At 46.1% G+C, this 13,911-nt stretch overlaps 1 protein-coding gene across 1 annotated transcript in view; it reads right to left on the bottom strand.

The window, feature by feature from the left end:
- The window catches only part of malt2 (MALT paracaspase 2), a 47,262-nt gene that overhangs the window by 8,056 nt on the left and 25,295 nt on the right, over positions 1–13,911 (bottom strand). The window contains exons 9-14 of the mRNA XM_080212846.1: positions 12,188–12,235; positions 11,277–11,330; positions 9,445–9,648; positions 7,492–7,669; positions 5,635–5,709; positions 4,995–5,122 (exon numbers count right to left, since the gene is read on the bottom strand). Of these exons, the coding sequence (XP_080068972.1) occupies positions 4,995–5,122; positions 5,635–5,709; positions 7,492–7,669; positions 9,445–9,648; positions 11,277–11,330; positions 12,188–12,235 (687 nt within the window). The remainder of the gene's footprint in view (positions 1–4,994; positions 5,123–5,634; positions 5,710–7,491; positions 7,670–9,444; positions 9,649–11,276; positions 11,331–12,187; positions 12,236–13,911) is intronic.

Below are 13,911 nucleotides of genomic sequence, written 5' to 3'. Positions count from 1 at the left end.
TGGATCAGAAACCCCAAGGTATATTAGGAAGTCAGACTAGATCCCAATAATTTTCTATTTTGGCATTAATATGAGGACTATAAATCCCTACCAAGCAGAAAGAGGATATGATGCTTTACTCCAGGCATGATACTACTGATGCACTGGGAAGTTTTTAATCAAAGAAACTTTATTTAACAACACGGTTTAACGACAACAAATGACTTAGCTTGTCATTTAAAAATTGAACAATACTTAAAGGAGACAAGGTACAATTCTTAACTCTCATGATGAGTCCCAATTCAAGCAATATTCCTCTTATGGACTTAAAGCCTTTTTTAAAATGAGTTAGCAAAACACACATTTACTTGCTTGTCTTAGGTTAACAGCCTAGAGCTCTCAAAGAGGCCTTTTCAGAGAGAGGTAGAGACAGAGAAATACATCTTGCTTCCTTCAGAATCAGACAGGAACTCACTTTCAAAATGAAAGAGAATCTGTATTTTCCTGAAGCTTAGCTCCTCCTATTAGCATGAGTCTGTCTTTGTCAATCAACCTAATCAAAACCCTACTCTGAAACCCCAGAGCAAAACTCAAGTAAACACAAATGCATTAACTCTGTTGAGACAAACACACCATTAGCTAAAATCCTATAGTCTCAGCATGCAGCTGCATGTTTTTACAGATAAACTGACTTCTTGCAACAAAACACTGCCTCTTACAAAAAACATAATATAAATAAATTTCGTAAAGGCACAGTATCACTACAGAAGAGACCAAGGTAGGTTGATGCCGTTAATGTTAGCAAGGCTCTTGACCAGGAAACGTAATAACTGAGGGGATACAAGGGTAAAAGGACAAATTGGATCCAAAACTGGCTCAGTGGCAGGAAATAGAGGATAACAGCTGTATGACACTTTTGTGACTGGAAGGCTGTTTCCATTGAGGATCTACAGGGCTCAAAACAAGGTTATTTGCTTTTATGACAAACACCAACAATTTAGATTTAAAATGTCAGGCCCATCATTAACAATATTGAAAAGCTTTAGACTGCTGGGAGATTTCAGTGGTCTGCTCAGTTGGACTGAAAAGTGGCAAATGCAGTTCAATGAAATAATAATGCATTTAGGGAAGACAAACAAGACAAGGAAACATACAACAAATGGCTGGAAACTGAAGAGTGTAGAGGAACGGAAGAACCTTGGAGTACATGTCCAGGGGGAGGCAATGGTCTACTAGTATTATTGGTAGATTATTAATCCAGATAAGTCAGCTAATGTTCTGGGGACACAGGTTCGAATCCCACCATGGTAGATAGTGGAATTTGAATTCAATTTTTTTAAAAACCTGGAATTAAGAATCTATTGATGACCAGAAGGCCATTGTCAATTGTCAGAAAAAACCCATCTGGTTCACCACTGTCCTTTAGGGAAGGAAATTTCTTATCTGTTCTGGCCTACATACTCCAGAGCCACAGCAATGTAGCTGATTCTCAACTGCCCTCAGGCAACTAGGGATGGACAATAAATGCTGGGCAGAGAGTGATGCCCGTGTCTCATGAATGAATACTTTTTTTAAAACCCTGAAAGTAGCCACACTTAGTGTAGTTAAAGAGGAAACTATCCCAGATGACTTCATCAACTGGGGAATAAAATAGGGAGTTTATGCTTGAGCTGTAAAAAATACTGGTTAGGCCACAGCTGGACTACTCCCTGTTTTCACTGCTTTCCACCCTATATTTTATCCACCCATCTAATCTCGAATGGTAACATATTATCACTCTCAACCGCTAATCCTGGAAGTGAATTCCACAGCCTTGTGACTTTGTGTGTGGACATTTCTCCAGCTGTTTGCTTGGAGGAAGAGAAGCCATTGCTAGATTAGATTAGAGGGATGATGGTGGAGAGGCATTGGAGGCGATTAGTGTGATCAACCGTGTCAAAAGCTGTATATAGGTCGAAGTTGCTGAAAAGAGGTTTATTATCTTTATTACAGTCGCATAGGATGTCATTTGGGACTTAGATGAGAACCTTTAATAAAAGCTGAGGGCAGTAATCTGTCATACACAACACCAAGTCGCTGAGACTACTAGGCCAAGTCTAGCTATACCTTCATTAATGTTTGCTGGAAGTTTCTCTATCCACACTTCAGGAACAAAGTGTGTCCAAGTATATTTGTGTGTGTGTGTGTGCGCATGTCCGTGTCTGTGCGTGAGCGTGTCCGTGCCCGTGCGCACACGTCCGAGTGTGACCGTGTGCATCTGTCCCTATGTGTGCATATGAGCTGCTATATCACATCAGACAAGGAAACGAGTGACATGAAAAGGCTGCTGAATCACTAAGGAAATTAAAACAAAAAAGAAAGCAAAAATTAAGAAATACATCTGGTTAAATTTACAGGGTAAAGGTCATTGATATTTAAAGGGCATTTTTAGAATGAATCTAAATCAAAGTTAAACTGAATCAGTACCAGAGAAATTGAGGGTTGCATAAGGAGAACAAGGGGAATAGGAATTGTTTTAAAGCTGGAGAGTAGAGGGAGAAGGGCTCTGTTTGTCAGGGAGCTGCAGACTTGAAGGGAGGAGGGAAAGAAGGCTGAATATATGGTTTTGGTGTTCAGTGGTTATTCTGCGTTTAATTAAAAAGACTCAGGTAACTGATTTATGCTCTCTATGCTTGATTAAGTCTGGGTGTGGACTCAGAGCAAAGTAAACGGCTATCACAGAAGGTAATAGATGCTGAGTGGTAAGCATGGGCACAGACATTTTGTGGTTGCAGAAATATTTTAAAATTCTTGTAAATACACCTGTTGCACAGTGTCCACTCTGCATTGTTCTGAAAGATATAAAAGATATGGCTGCACCCTTTCCAAAATGGCTCACTGTGTCTGCACAGCAGTGTTAGCTTTAGATACCATCACCTCAAAGGGAGATCAGCAGCCATGACCCTTAGCAACTGCTCTTGGTCTTGTTAAATTACAGCAAACGCCCTGAATAACAGGCTGGCCGTGGGAAGGAGATGGGTGACGATAGGGTTGCTAACTCAAAGTGAAAATATTTCAGGGAGGGTTCATCATACATCACCAATCAACCTTTTTCCTAATTTCTATCAACAAAAGTGTTTAAAGAAAATGAAAAAAAAAGTTGGCAGGACTTCTTGTGAAACAGAGATGCCCTGCTATTGGCTGGTGGATTGGTGCCATTGGCGGGATGTTCTGGTCCCACCATTGTCAACAGGGTTTCCCATTGAATTCACCGCTCCCCACTGAGAATCATAGAATCCCTACAGTGCAGAAGGAGGCCATTCAACCCATCAAGTCTGCACAGACAACAATTCACCCCAGGCCCTATTTTGGTAACCCCACATATTTACTCTGCTGCTCCATCTAATCTAAGCATCTCAGGACACTAAGAGACAATTTAGCATGGCCAGTCAACCTAACCTGCACATCTTTGGACTCTGGGAGGAAACCGGAGCACCCGGAGGAAATCCACGCTGACACGGGGAGAAAGTGCAAAGTCCACACAGACAGTGACCCTGGAAATTCAACCTGGGTCCCTAGCACTGTGAGGCAGCAGTGCTAACCAACGTGCCACTATGCTGCCCACAAAGAGAAATCCATGGCAGGTCTGTGCCATCGGCAGCACCGGGAGATCTCACCCTGTGAATGGTGAGAAAATTCCAGCCTGTACTTCTTTTTCAATGCCACTGATTATCTTTCCCCTGGGTTGTGAACATTAGTGCCCAGGGGAAGACTCTTCAACATCTGGGACCAAGGGTAAATCAGGGAGGTAAGAAATCACCACAGGAAAATTGAAGGCAGGACTTGTAGAAGCCGGGGGTGGGGGGTGCTAAAGAAAGGGGGAGCAAGAACAGCAGGCAGGGGTTAGACAAAAAACTAGCAGGATAACAGAGATATTGGCCAAAGAGAGGGGAAGAAGGGAATGAGGAAAACCATTATCAAACCATAATGAAATGCTGAAATTGCTGAAGGCAGGAACGTGCGTAGCATCATAAAATCCCTAGAATGCAGAAGGAGGCCATTCCACCCATCAGGTCTGCACCGACCACAATCCCACCCAGGCCCTATTCCCGTAACCCCACATATTTACCCTGCTAATCCCTGACAGTGGGGCTAATTTAGCACGGCCAATCCACCTAACTGGCACGTCTTTGGACCGTGGGAGGAAACCGGAGCCGACACAGGGAGAACGTGTAAACTCCAGACAGACAGTCACCTGAGGCTGGAATTGAACCCGGGTCCCTGGCACTGTGAGGCAGCAGCGCTAACCACTGTGCCACCCTGCCGCAGCTTGGGACGCACTGCTTGGAGAGTGAGAGACTTCACATCTGAGGTGAAGTGAGAGAGAGAATGAGGCAGAGAGGAGGAAGAATGTGTAATAGGCAGGAAGTGACTGACGTCACTTCAGGACTGACAGGAAATTGAAAGTCTGAGATACAGGGATGGAGACGATGATGTGGGCAGCTCAGAATAAATGAAATAGTGAAACTGTCTAAATAAAGCAACATTACCATAGCGACAGTGGAGGCATGTCACAAGCACTTCCTATTGGGACAGGAAATCCCAGTGTCCACAGGGACATACCCACGTCACCAGGTGAATCAGCTGAAATTTCTCCTTTCTGTTTGAGTCGGCCAAATCCAACCCAAAATCCTACTGGAGAGTGGGATCAGGCAGTAATCATGGATCCTCCCCCAGATAAATAGCAATGAGTTGGCCATAAAGCCCAGTATTGGGAAGAATGGACAGGCAGCCAGACTGCCCTAGGCCAGCAGGGAGATGGGATACATCAGGCTGGATAAGTAAAACGTGGCTGTGAAGAACAGTGACAGGTCTGAATAGAACGAGAGGGCAATGACCTCCTTCTTTAACCTGCAATGTTTCCAGCTCTTTGCGACCCAGTTCCTGAGTCACTGGCTTAACCCAGTGAGGAGAACTTACCTCACTGCCTTAACCCACTGAGCAGAGCTTTATTCTTTGTGTCAAATCAAACTCACCTTCTGCAACTTTATCCAGGAGGACTGTGATTTTCTCATCCTCCAATAAACGTTTCTTCAGGAAGCTGATGAAAATCCCATTTGCAAGCTCCCCTTGGCTGATTTCATACGCTTCTGCATCTGGGCAACTGGATCAACAAATAATAAGTCTGTGAATCATCAACACTCTCTGAAACAGAGCCACCGCGTGGTCAGGGACTAATTACTGCCCATTGTTCAGCCACCTAATCTTTAATCAATGATAGCTCGCCCTGGAGACTTTCATCTGGACTGGCACCAGGCTTAGCACCATCAGCAGGCCTGGCACCTGAGACAGGACCACCACATGAACTGGCACGAGACAGGACCACCACCTGGTTTGGGGTCTGCAATAGGACCACCAACATGACATCAATGATCTGGATATTATCACATTGCTGTTTATGGGAGCTTGCTGTGCACAATATGACCGACGCATTCCCTACACTTCAAAGGCAACATATTGGCGTTAAATTAGCCTGCCAGGTTCGGAGTTGTGAAAAGCACAATCAAAGTTCTCTCTATGACGAAAATTGGAATATCTCTAAGAGGCAACAGTGTAAATAATTACAAAATTAGGCTGCTAAAGTTTGAGAGGATAAGGAGCAGGTGTATTACTTACGTAGCATAACCGTAGACAATATTCGCTGTGACCCTTAGGGCTTCCATTTGTGGAATGATTTCATCATGCATGTTCCTGAGAAGGGAAAGTTACAAAGAAGCCCTTACAGCCACAGTTATACCTGCACTGGTCCCACAGCTACCCCATCACCATCATTTTTGTCAGATAGTCATTTCTGCTCTTCCTCCTATCACAGGCCCTTCCCCTGTACTTTCCTTAGCTCAACAAACACCCCCAACTGCCCTCACGCACAACAGCACCCCCTGACACACACTGACACCGCACCCCCCCACACACATCTATCCACCCACTCGCACCCACACACACCTACCCACTTCCCCCCCCAGCTGCCCTCACACACACTGACCCACCAACACCCACACACACACACCCCCACACACATCTATCCACCCACTTGCACCCACACATACTTACCCACCTCACCCGCCCAACTGCCCACACACACATGCCGCCCCCCCACCTCCCAGCTCACATAAACACCTCTCTGCCACCTGCCTACCCACCACCCACACACCAACCCACCCAACACCCCATCACCCACCCACTCCTCTGTCCCCACACACACCAACCAAGTCCCGCAAACCACCCCCGCATATATACCTATCCACCCACTCGTGCCAACAGACACATAGCCACCTCCCCCCCTCCACATATACACACACACACACACACACACACACACACACAAAACTACCCACCCACCCACTCACCTCACACACACACATCTAACCAGTCCTTCCTGCATACACACACACCTACCCACCAACTACCCTGTCCCCACACACCTACCCAACTCTCGCCCAAACATACCCCCCTCCATTAACCCCCTCCTTCCCACCCCACCATCTACTCACCTAACCCTGAACTCTTGTTCTTGGTTTTGTGTCTGCTCAAAAGTTTCTCCTCTCTCACTCGAGCTCTGATGAAAGATCACTGACCCGAAACATTAACTGTCTCTCTCTGAGGGTGCTGCCTTATCTGCCAAGTGTTTCCAGCATTTTTGGTTCTTATTCCCTAAGGTTGTAAGCCTGATGATGGTTTATCTTTGCTTGGGGTGGGGAAGGGGAGGAGAAGGAGAAGGGGAGGGGGAGAGGTTGGGGTTGGGGTTGAGGCGTTTATGAAGGAAGGGGGGAATGAAAAACCTGCAGCTCTCAGATAACATCTCCACCCAATTCCTGGTGGCCGGACACCTGGACTCTGGCCCTGGTTTAAGAGTCAAGCAACTGCAGTGAGAGGGACCAGCAGATGTGGAAACTTAAAATAATCAGACCAGAGTTCGGGACAAGAGCACCTTTGCTATTGCTGCCCCAGGAATGTTTGATGCAGCAAGTGCAGGGGGAGCTCTGTTCTGTATCTAACCCAGTGTGGGTTGTGACTCCCAGTGGGGTGGTGAGGTGAGACTTTAGGAGCATGGGTTGATTTTTGGGCAACTGTGACATCTCTTTAAATTTCGGGGGGTTATTTTTCTATTGGTGGGTGTGGCCTAATGGACTGCTCTGTGAAGCCTGATTGCTGCTGCAAAAATAGTGTAAGAAAGCAGACGTTCAGTAACAGAACCCCCCAATCGCCCCTCTCCCCCGACTCCCTACACAACAGCTCTGAGGTCACACAATCCGCGGCATTAAAATAGGGTCAGACGGGATAAAGTTTGGGAAGTGACCCGTTCCACACCTGTTTACTGGACAGTGTGGAGAGGGATACACTCCACACCTAACCCATACTGTTCCTGCTCTCAGTGCCCTGGGAGTGTTTGATGGTGTCTGCACTATTCCCCAACACCACAAACACAGAAATTGAGCAGCGAGAGTGCAAGAATGAAATTCTCCTTTTCTGCACCTTTTGCGACACATGTCAAGGAGGAAGACATTCAGCCCAGTTTGTTTTTCTTGCATCAACTGCAGAATGTTTTGGACACAGAGACAGTGCTCGGATGTGTAGGAACCTGGAGCATCAATGGGTACCATGAAACTGTTCCCGTAGTTTTCATATCCATGACCAGCATAATACAGCAAACCTGAGGAAAAATCAACAAACAGCTCCCCTCAATAAAAACAGACAGCCTGGACTCACCCCATATCTCCCCCAAAACACCCCGTACCTCCCCCAAAACACCCCGTATCTCCTCCAAAACACCCCGTACCTCCCCCTAAACAGCCCGTACCCCCCAAAACACCCTGTATCTCTCCCAAAACACCCTGTATCTCTCCCAAAACACCCTGTACCTCCCCCAAAACAGCCCATATCTCCCCCAAAACACCCTGTATCTTTCCTAAAACACCCTGTATTTCCCCAAAACACCCCGTATCTCCCTGACAGTAGACCCTAGGAGCGATCTTACTGTATCGCCCCCTCCGGCCGATGGGCAGGGCAAGCCAGAAAGATGGTGCAAGAACCGAGATATCAGGTCCATGCTGGATTTCTCGCCTTTCATGATCTTGCCATCACCGGATGTCCAGCACATTCAGCCTCCCACTCATTTCCGGCACAGGGCTGAATAATTTATTCAAATCATATTCATATCTGTTTTTCATTGATTTTATGAGCCTGGGTGTTATCGTCCGTTTGTGGCCTCGCCGGGGGGAGATTCTCTCTGGCGAGAATCACAGCTAGTCCTCGGCAACAGGGACCAGCTATGATGGTCTCGCCAGTAGAACTGAAGGATGTTGAAGCCCCACGAGGAGGTCGGAGGCAAAGATCTGCACATGCGCAATGGTGCTCTCTGCTACTCTCAGCCAGTGTTCAGGTGACTTAAGCTCCACCCCCTCCCTCTACAGGTGAGCAAGCATTTCTGTTGGTTTTTCATGCGCTGAGTGCAAATGATCACAGATTCAAACTCACTCTTAAAAAAATCTGAAACTCTCCTATTTTCACACCCATCCTAGACTTCAAAGTTATTTTGGTAAGTTTGCACCCCCATCTCCCAACTTTCACACCCAAAACACTCCCAACAACTCACCCTGGTGTGACACCCAAAACTACCCCAACAACTGACCTGTGTTCACACCCATCTCTCCCCCAACAACTGACCCTATGTCACACTCAAAACACCCCCCACAACTGACCATTGTATGACACCCAAAACTCTACCAACAACTGACCCCAGTGTTACACCCAAAACTCCCCCAACAACTGACCTCCGTGTCACACCCAAAACTCCCCCAACAACTGACCCCCATGTCACACCTAACTCTTCCCCAACAACCGGCTACAATTCCTGTGGCAGGCGGGATGGGAAAATTCTGCCCTGTCACACCCAACTCTCCCCCAACCTTGATGCACTGTGTCACAGCCAAATGCCCCTAAAAATACAGGTTTCCAATACTCACTCCCAACAACACAAACTCCCTGTGTCATACCCACTCCCCTCTCCAACAGGATGGACACTGTGAATAAGATCCACCTCCACCCCCACCGCATCCAACAACACCGACCGCCCTGTCTCACAGCGGGCTCAAGAACTCCAAACCTCAGGCTATACTAAGTGGCACATCTCAACTCCAGCTACAATCAATGGTGTTACAATTCAGCATCACTATGTTAGTGAGTGGAGGGAGGATCAGGCTGGTTTCCTGCTCCTCATCACTACCCACTAATTCTTGCTCAGAATCGAGCAATGCAGGTGTTGGACAGGATCAGCAGAATGACAATGGCCCTGATGGTCAAATCCCCCAGCAACACTGCAGGCATGTCAAGCTGGCATCTGGAGTCCCTGGAATGGTGCCCAGCTTTGAGAGTGTGGGGAGAGGGAGCCTGTTTGAATCCGGGTTGGAAGAGTGAAGTTGTAGGTACCATACACTCCCTTGTCAAGCAGCAGTAGAAATTCATTCACGGCTCTGTGCATTTCAAGTCGGGTGAGGTCAAGAAGGGACACAACCTTGAAGTCGAGTTGGCGGAGGAGGTTGGTGAGCTCATGCACATCCACCATTGGAGCCTTCAGCTGCTTGTGGTATAAATAATTCATGTTCCCCATCAGCAGGGCTACCTTGTCTGTCGCTGAAAGAAAGAAGGAGTGAGTAGAAGCATTGTAAGTCCCCTCTGTATGGTCTGGAATCAGCAATAGAACGCATTAGGCTTTCAGTGTCAGCATCAAGCATCAGCTAGAGATGGCATAGGTCAGAGTTCAGAGTGAGATTCACTTATCAATAGCATATCTCAGTCCCATGACAACGCAAAATCGCCGAGCAGAAACTGATACCCAAGTTGCACACAAATGAGAATGGCCTCAACTAGGAGCTTGGATTCATCTCACATTGTATGTAATCCCCACCATACTGCCTGGGTTTGCAAAATCCTGCAAACTGTCCTGGTTTGAGACACCTCTTTAATCTGTGATTATCCCTCTCTCCATGAACACTGTTTGTACCTGTAAAGACTTGATTACCTGTAAAGACTCACATTCCAATCTGTAATTATCTTAGAATTACATATGCCGTGTTTGTGAACTAACCTCCACTCAGCGCTCCAAAAGCTCGTGATTCCAAATAAACCTGTTGGATTTCAACCTGGTGTCGTGAGACTTCTTACTCAGCCCCAAGCTCAGAGAACGCACCAGTACAACTCCTATTTCTCAGGCACTTTATGCGTTTTGGGGGTCATTTCTAAAGATGGGCCCCTGCCCACTGAATGTGAATTGATTCTGGTCAAACATTTCTCACGTAGGAAAAAACCCAATCTGCTGTCGGCTTAAATTGAACCCAGGTCCCTAACGTAAAGAGTCTGCTCCGTGAGTCACCCAATCATTCATTTCCCCCCACCACCGAGCCACTGAATTCAGCGTTGTTAAATTGAAGAATCTATTGCCTGATGTTCCTGAAGCTTATCACAAATTAAAAATGAATATAAAAGAATAAATTCTTTGTGGATCTGTTGCAGGGCACAAATATCTAGTGCTGCACTGTCAGAGGTGCTCACTGCCAGGTCAGATGGTAAATTGAGGCCCTCCTGGGTAGAAAAGAAAGATCCCACGCTGCTATTCTGCAGAAAGGCAAGTGAGTTCTCCCATGTATCCAGGGCAATATCCATTCCGCAATCTAAAAAACATGACTTGGTCATTTTCACAGTGCTTTTGTGGAATCTTACTGTGCACAAATCAGCTGCTGTGTTTCTAACATCACCATGGTGATAATACTTCAAAGAAAAAAGTACCTCACTGGCTTTGAGACATCCTGAGGTTGTAAACAATATTAGATTTTAGTCTAGATTCTTGTGTTCATACTGCAGTGGGGGATGTAGAGGGAGGGGGCTTATGGAGAGGGAGGGTACGTAGGGGAGGATGTAGAGACGGAGGGGATGTGGAGAGCGGGAAATGTGGAGGGGGGATGTGGAGAGGGAGGGGATGTTGCGGGGGAATAAGGTGATGGTATTTATTTTGGTATTATCCCATTTCTTCATCTGCATGTTCCCAGTGTAGCCATTGCACAGTGGCCCAGTGTAGAACTCTTCAGGAGTATGAATCAAACTACTATCCAGTGAACCACTGGCAAATGCCTCTCTGGACAGAGAGATCAGGCCCAGTGTCAACAAGGTTCAATACTCTGCTGAAACTCATGGTCCAGGTTCACTCAATGATAGTTCCCTTTGTGGAAAGAAAATACAAAGTGATTTGAAAACTGCAAACTTACCACAGAAATCCACAGGCTGATGGGGAGTTCTCAGCAGTGGGTCCGGACTGGAATCTATAGAAAAACACAGAACAACATCCATGAGCATTCATTGGAGACAGAAAGTGCAATGTGGAGCATCAGTTACCAAGGATTAACCGTCTGGATTCACACCCTCACTGACCATGATTCCCCTCACTAACCGTGATTCACACCATTATTGCTCAGAGTTATTTCACAGAAGTAGATTCAGACAAAAATAAGCATCAGGCAGCAAGCTGCTGGAACTGGTGATAAAAAGCACGCTGCGGTGATTAATTTTAAGCTGTAGAAGGAGGTGTGAAGATTAAGGGAAAATTAAGGGAAGATTAAGGGAAAAAATTCCAGATCTTTGGGCATGGAATTCTGAAGGCACATCCATGGGTGGCATGGTGGCACAGTGGTTAGCACTGCAGCCTCACAGCGCCAGGGACCCGGGTTCGATTATCGGCTTGGGTCACCTTCTCCCCATGTCTGTGTGCGTTTCCTCTGGTTTTCTCCCACAGTCTGAAAGACGTGCTGGTTAGGTGCATTGGCCATGTTAAGTTCTCTCTCAGTGTACCCAAACAGGCGCCGGAGCGTGGCAATGAGGGGATTTTCACAGTAGCTTCATTGCAGTGTTAACGTAAACCTACTTGTGACAATAATAAATAAACTTAACACAAATGTGTGTCTGTTTCCAAAAGGCAGGGCTGATGGATTGCAGAATCCTCAGCACTCTGCAGTGCTGTAACAGAAAACATAGACAGGGAAGTGAGAGGCTATTTATACATTTAAATTGGAGACCCTGGGAGCCAACATTGGCCAGCGAGCACACAGAGTTTTGGTGATCACCGTGTGATGTGAAGTAAGATAGCGCACCAATGCCTTGGAGACCATTCTGAAAACATTACCTTCATCACTACCCACGAAGAATGCCTCATTGATGGAGGTATTGGGTCCTTGAAGGACAAAGAAGAAAAATAAATTTGTGACAGCATTAACAATGACAACACTGAAGGTTTGTTAAGATAAAATGTCCTCAAATAGATTTTGACATTGCACTGCCTGGGAGGATGGTGGAGGTGGGATGCCTCACATCCTTTAAAAAGTACCTGGATGAGTACTTGGCACCCCATAACATAGAACATAGAACATTACAGCGCAGTACAGGCCCTCCAGCCCTCGATGTTGCACTGAAACAGTGGAACCAATCTAATGACCCTCTAACCTAAACTATTCCAATATTATACATATGTCTATCCAATGACCATTTGAACGCTCTTAAAGTTGGTGAGTCCACTACTGCTGCAGACAGGGCATTCCACGCCCTTACTATCCTCTGAGTAAAGAACCTACCTCTGACATCTGTCCTATATTTATCACCCCTCAATTTAAAGCTTTGCCCCCTCGTGTTAGCCATCACCATCCGAGGAAAAAGGCTCTCACTATCTCCCCTATCTAATCCTCTGATCATCTTGTATGCCTCAATTAAGTCACTTCTTAACCTTATTCTCTCTAACAAAAACAACCTCAAGTCCCTCAGCCTTTCCTCATAAGACCTTCAAGGCTGTGGGCCAGGTGCTGGCAAGTGGGATAAGGTGGGCAGGTCAGGGCCTTTCATGCATCGGTGCAGACTCAATGGGCTGAAGGGCCTCTTCTGCACTGTAGTATTCTGTGATTCAGTAATTCAGTTGTAGAATGGAAATGCACTGACTAGAACAAATCTCAACACGGAAGTCTCCCATTTCACTCAGGCATTAAGTTGATGGCAAAAGAGATTTCATCTTTTCCAATCAAAATTAAACTTTTGTCAGTTCCCCGTTAAGTGCAGCAACAAATATTAAACAGAGTGATATAAAACCCATCGCACCAGGGTCAATCGCACCAGTGGTGCTTTTTGTAACAATACTTATAATTCATTCTCAGATCGCAGTTAACACTGGCAAGGCCACTTTTACTGTGCAGGAAGCTCTGAGAAGTCACAATGATATTTGTCACAGAACTTGGGCAGTAATCAATTATAAAATGGGTGACTAGCTCTGGCACACTGGAGAGCATTCAGAGTCAACAACATGGTGATCAGACTGGGCATGGATGCCAAGCTCATTTTTTTGATGGGCACTGGTGAAGTAGCTGGGTTAATAAAGGTCGTGAATGTAGCCCAATCCATCACGCAAACCAGCCTCCCATCCATTGACTCTGTCTACACTTCCTGCTGCCTCGGCAGGGCAGGCAGCAAAATAAGGACCCCACACACCCCGGACATTCTCTCTTCCGCCTTCTTCCATCGGGAAAAAGATACAAAAGTCTGAGGTCACGTACCAACCGACTCAAGAACAGCTTCTTTCCTCCTGCCATCGGACTCTTGACTGGACCTACCCTGCATTAAGTTGATCTTTCTCTACACCCTAGCTATGACTGTAAGAGTACATTCTGCACTGTCTCGTTTCCTTCTCCATGAATGGTATGTACTGTCTATATAGTGTGCAAGAAACAATACTTTTCACTGTATGTTAATACAGGTGACAATAATAAATTAAATCAAAATCAAATTTTATGAAACAATTGTAATCGGCGGCAGCCCACAAACTATCAAAGTTTATTCTGAATTGAAATTCCCCTGCCCTCATCGTGG

This window comes from Carcharhinus amblyrhynchos, chromosome 26 (assembly GCF_965287045.1).
Source record: "Carcharhinus amblyrhynchos chromosome 26, sCarAmb.v2.hapA, whole genome shotgun sequence".
NCBI classification, from domain to species: Eukaryota; Metazoa; Chordata; class Chondrichthyes; order Carcharhiniformes; family Carcharhinidae; genus Carcharhinus; species Carcharhinus amblyrhynchos.
The sequence above is the reverse complement of the archived record's forward strand: the minus strand, read 5'-3'. Positions and strand labels throughout refer to the sequence as shown.